Raw genomic sequence first — 866 nt, 5'->3', positions numbered from 1 at the left:
ACACACACACACACACACACACACACAATTACCATGCATTTTGTTGCTCTCCATAAAGTCCCCATCATATTTGTCAAAGTTTTCTGGGTCTGCTTTGAGGTAAGTTTTTATGTTTTCATCCAGGTAGTGGGACTCATTTTCATCAAACACCATAAAAAGGAGGGCAAACTCTTTATCAATGTCTTTTCTACGTCTGTCGCTGTTCAGGGTGTTTTTGCGGCACACTATCAGTGGACCCACCAAACCACTCATCAAGTCCTGAAGAACATTCACATAGTAGAGCTGTAAATCTACAATCATACTGTAAAAACTCACATTATCAACTTCACTTTTTGCTTTCATCTTTATACCTCAACTAAGCTGACAGAGGAGTAGTAGGCAAACGTTATACAGTTTGGATCACTGGGACCCGGACCTGATCGTTTTGGAATGGTCCAGTTGTATGTCAGTATATGACCTATAACACACAGAGAGGTATACTTATTGGTATACTATTGAATCCCTCCTGCCCATATAAAAAGACAAATTAGACAAATCTTTGTAATAACACACCTGGTTGAACACCGTCCTGATGGGTTTTACTGGCCTTCACTCCATGGGCATGAATAGAATATGGCCTCCTGGCATTGTTTTTAAACACAACTTGAATCCTCTCACCAACCTCAGCTCTAATGATGGGTCCTGCAGATAAAATGAGAGTCACTATAGAATCACAAAAGCAAAGGTAATGAGCTAAAACAAAGAGTCTCATCTAACACATCTTTAAATGTGTGACGCTTATTGTTTCTAATTACATCTCATATATATATATGTATATATATCCTTACAGAAAAACCACATGAATTTCACATGTGCAAAAACACATG

The 866-nt window shown here is 38.3% G+C and overlaps 1 protein-coding gene across 1 annotated transcript; it reads right to left on the bottom strand.

Annotated features, from left to right (window-relative positions):
- Window positions 1-32: 32 nt before the first annotated feature.
- On the bottom strand, window positions 33-681 carry LOC107735597 (hephaestin-like protein 1; the record flags this gene model as incomplete). The annotated part of the gene is made up of 3 exons (XM_016547229.1): window positions 33-258; window positions 351-457; window positions 553-681. Coding segments are annotated over 3 exons (462 nt in total), but the record flags the coding sequence as incomplete, so codon positions are not given.
- Between the last annotated feature and the right edge of the window lie 185 nt (window positions 682-866).

Source organism: Sinocyclocheilus rhinocerous, unplaced genomic scaffold (genome assembly GCF_001515625.1).
Source record: "Sinocyclocheilus rhinocerous isolate Xijiao unplaced genomic scaffold, SAMN03320098_v1.1 C36159667, whole genome shotgun sequence".
Lineage (NCBI taxonomy): Eukaryota > Metazoa > Chordata > Actinopteri > Cypriniformes > Cyprinidae > Sinocyclocheilus > Sinocyclocheilus rhinocerous.
Note: the sequence above shows the minus strand (reverse complement) of the source record. Positions and strands in the feature narration are given on the sequence as shown.